Source organism: Homalodisca vitripennis, unplaced genomic scaffold (assembly GCF_021130785.1).
Source record: "Homalodisca vitripennis isolate AUS2020 unplaced genomic scaffold, UT_GWSS_2.1 ScUCBcl_2016;HRSCAF=6350, whole genome shotgun sequence".
Lineage (NCBI taxonomy): Eukaryota > Metazoa > Arthropoda > Insecta > Hemiptera > Cicadellidae > Homalodisca > Homalodisca vitripennis.
Window position 1 is genome coordinate 39,155 of NW_025778130.1, and position 1,659 is coordinate 40,813.

The following is a 1,659-nucleotide window of genomic DNA, read 5'->3' on the forward strand; positions in this document are numbered from 1 at the left end:
ACCCACTGCTGATGAGATACGACCACACCACAATTAAAACTCCAAAACCACATATATTACAAAGATAATTCCTAATTCCCCACCATTCTTACCCTGGAATCATGCGTGCTGCACAAACCCATACCAATGACAAGAGCACCAAGGTAAACTCAACCTTTTCCCATAGAAATCCAAAAACAATTCCCATCATATTTAACGTATTAAGAGTACAAAAAGTTATTCATACTGAATAAATCACCTTTTGCTTGGATTAGCAAAAACATACATAATATTTATACTTTCATTAAACCACCCAACTAAATTAAAACTATTAGAGAAATTAAGTAAACATAGCAAACATTTTCTTCAAATTATACTAACAATTAGGTAATATATAATTAGAATTTAAAACATCACATCTTTCACAGAGTTCTTATAAACTGTAGATATGTTCCTATTACTGTTTCGAACATCACTTGCACAAACATCTTTTTTATCGATGATTTCCTTTCAAATGAGAAAAAACAATAGTATAAAATCTATAAATATCGTGATTTAGTAGTTTATATTTTCGAAAAAAAAACTACAACTTCTAAAAAAATATTTCTAAATATTCAATATTATACACCTCATGTTATTGTTTAGGAAATTTTTTCTTAAGATAATTCAGATTCTTATTTTGATTTCATACTGCCCTTTCTTGAAAAGCAGTATATAAATTCTAATTCCAATCACTTTAGTAATGATTTTTTTATTCTCAAACATTTGACTTGTCAAGTCAAGTAAAAGTATCTTTATTACATGATCATTAAGAACAGTTGTTTGTCAGATTATAACAAAAAAACTATTATATAAAAAAAGATTATATAACAAAACTTGCAGTGATTTGTTATTAAATTATAAATAGTTAATATAGTTGTAAAGTTAATACTTTAGCAACTATCCTAAAATAGTATTTAAATTTCAGTCTTTGTTTTTAAGAGAGTATTTTTGTTAGACAAAGAAAGACAAGAAAATGTACCTTAATATAAAAAAAAATTAAAAAAGACACAAGTGAAAACACAATAGCATGTTTATTTTTACTGCAAAGATACAGACTGGGGAATAGGAGACTGCTGATGCATCAACATGACGTGCTTCTTCAGGTTGCCTGCAAGATGAAATGCTTTTGTGCAAAACTGACAGCGGAAACTCGGTGGTTTTCCACACTCGTATTTAACGTGCGCACGCAGACCCTGGACGTACTTGTACTGACGTCCACACTGTGCACATGCGTGTTGTGCTTGCGCACTCGACTCCCGTCCAGTCTTGGCGGGAACAGCTGTGACTGTACTGTATGGGCCAGCAAACTCCATGGCTAACAGTCCTGCACCAGTCATGGGTGTGTGTCACTATACGTTATACTAATATAATGTTAATACTAGCTTTCACTGCCGAAACTATAATTGACATACACAGCACTTAGTTCACAAAGGTTTACAGGGACTGGCATAACATCAGGAAACAAAACCTGGTCTCCCTTGCATTGTGATTGTTTAAAATCTCACAAAAATGTATTGCAATTATTATTTTTAAGAGTTTAAACATTTATAATAAAACTAGCAGTTACCCGTGACTTTGCACGCAATTTCCTGTTGAAAAGCAGGACACTATATTCACGTATTCCTTTTCTATGACAGA

The 1,659-nt window shown here is 31.9% G+C and overlaps 1 protein-coding gene across 1 annotated transcript; it reads right to left on the reverse strand.

Annotated features, from left to right (window-relative positions):
* Positions 1-1,036: 1,036 nt before the first annotated feature.
* Positions 1,037-1,358, reverse strand: LOC124371797 (longitudinals lacking protein, isoforms A/B/D/L-like). Its single transcript, XM_046830151.1, has one exon. It carries the CDS (start codon positions 1,356-1,358, stop codon positions 1,059-1,061), a length of 300 nt encoding a protein of 99 aa, XP_046686107.1. The 3' UTR covers positions 1,037-1,058.
* Between the last annotated feature and the right edge of the window lie 301 nt (positions 1,359-1,659).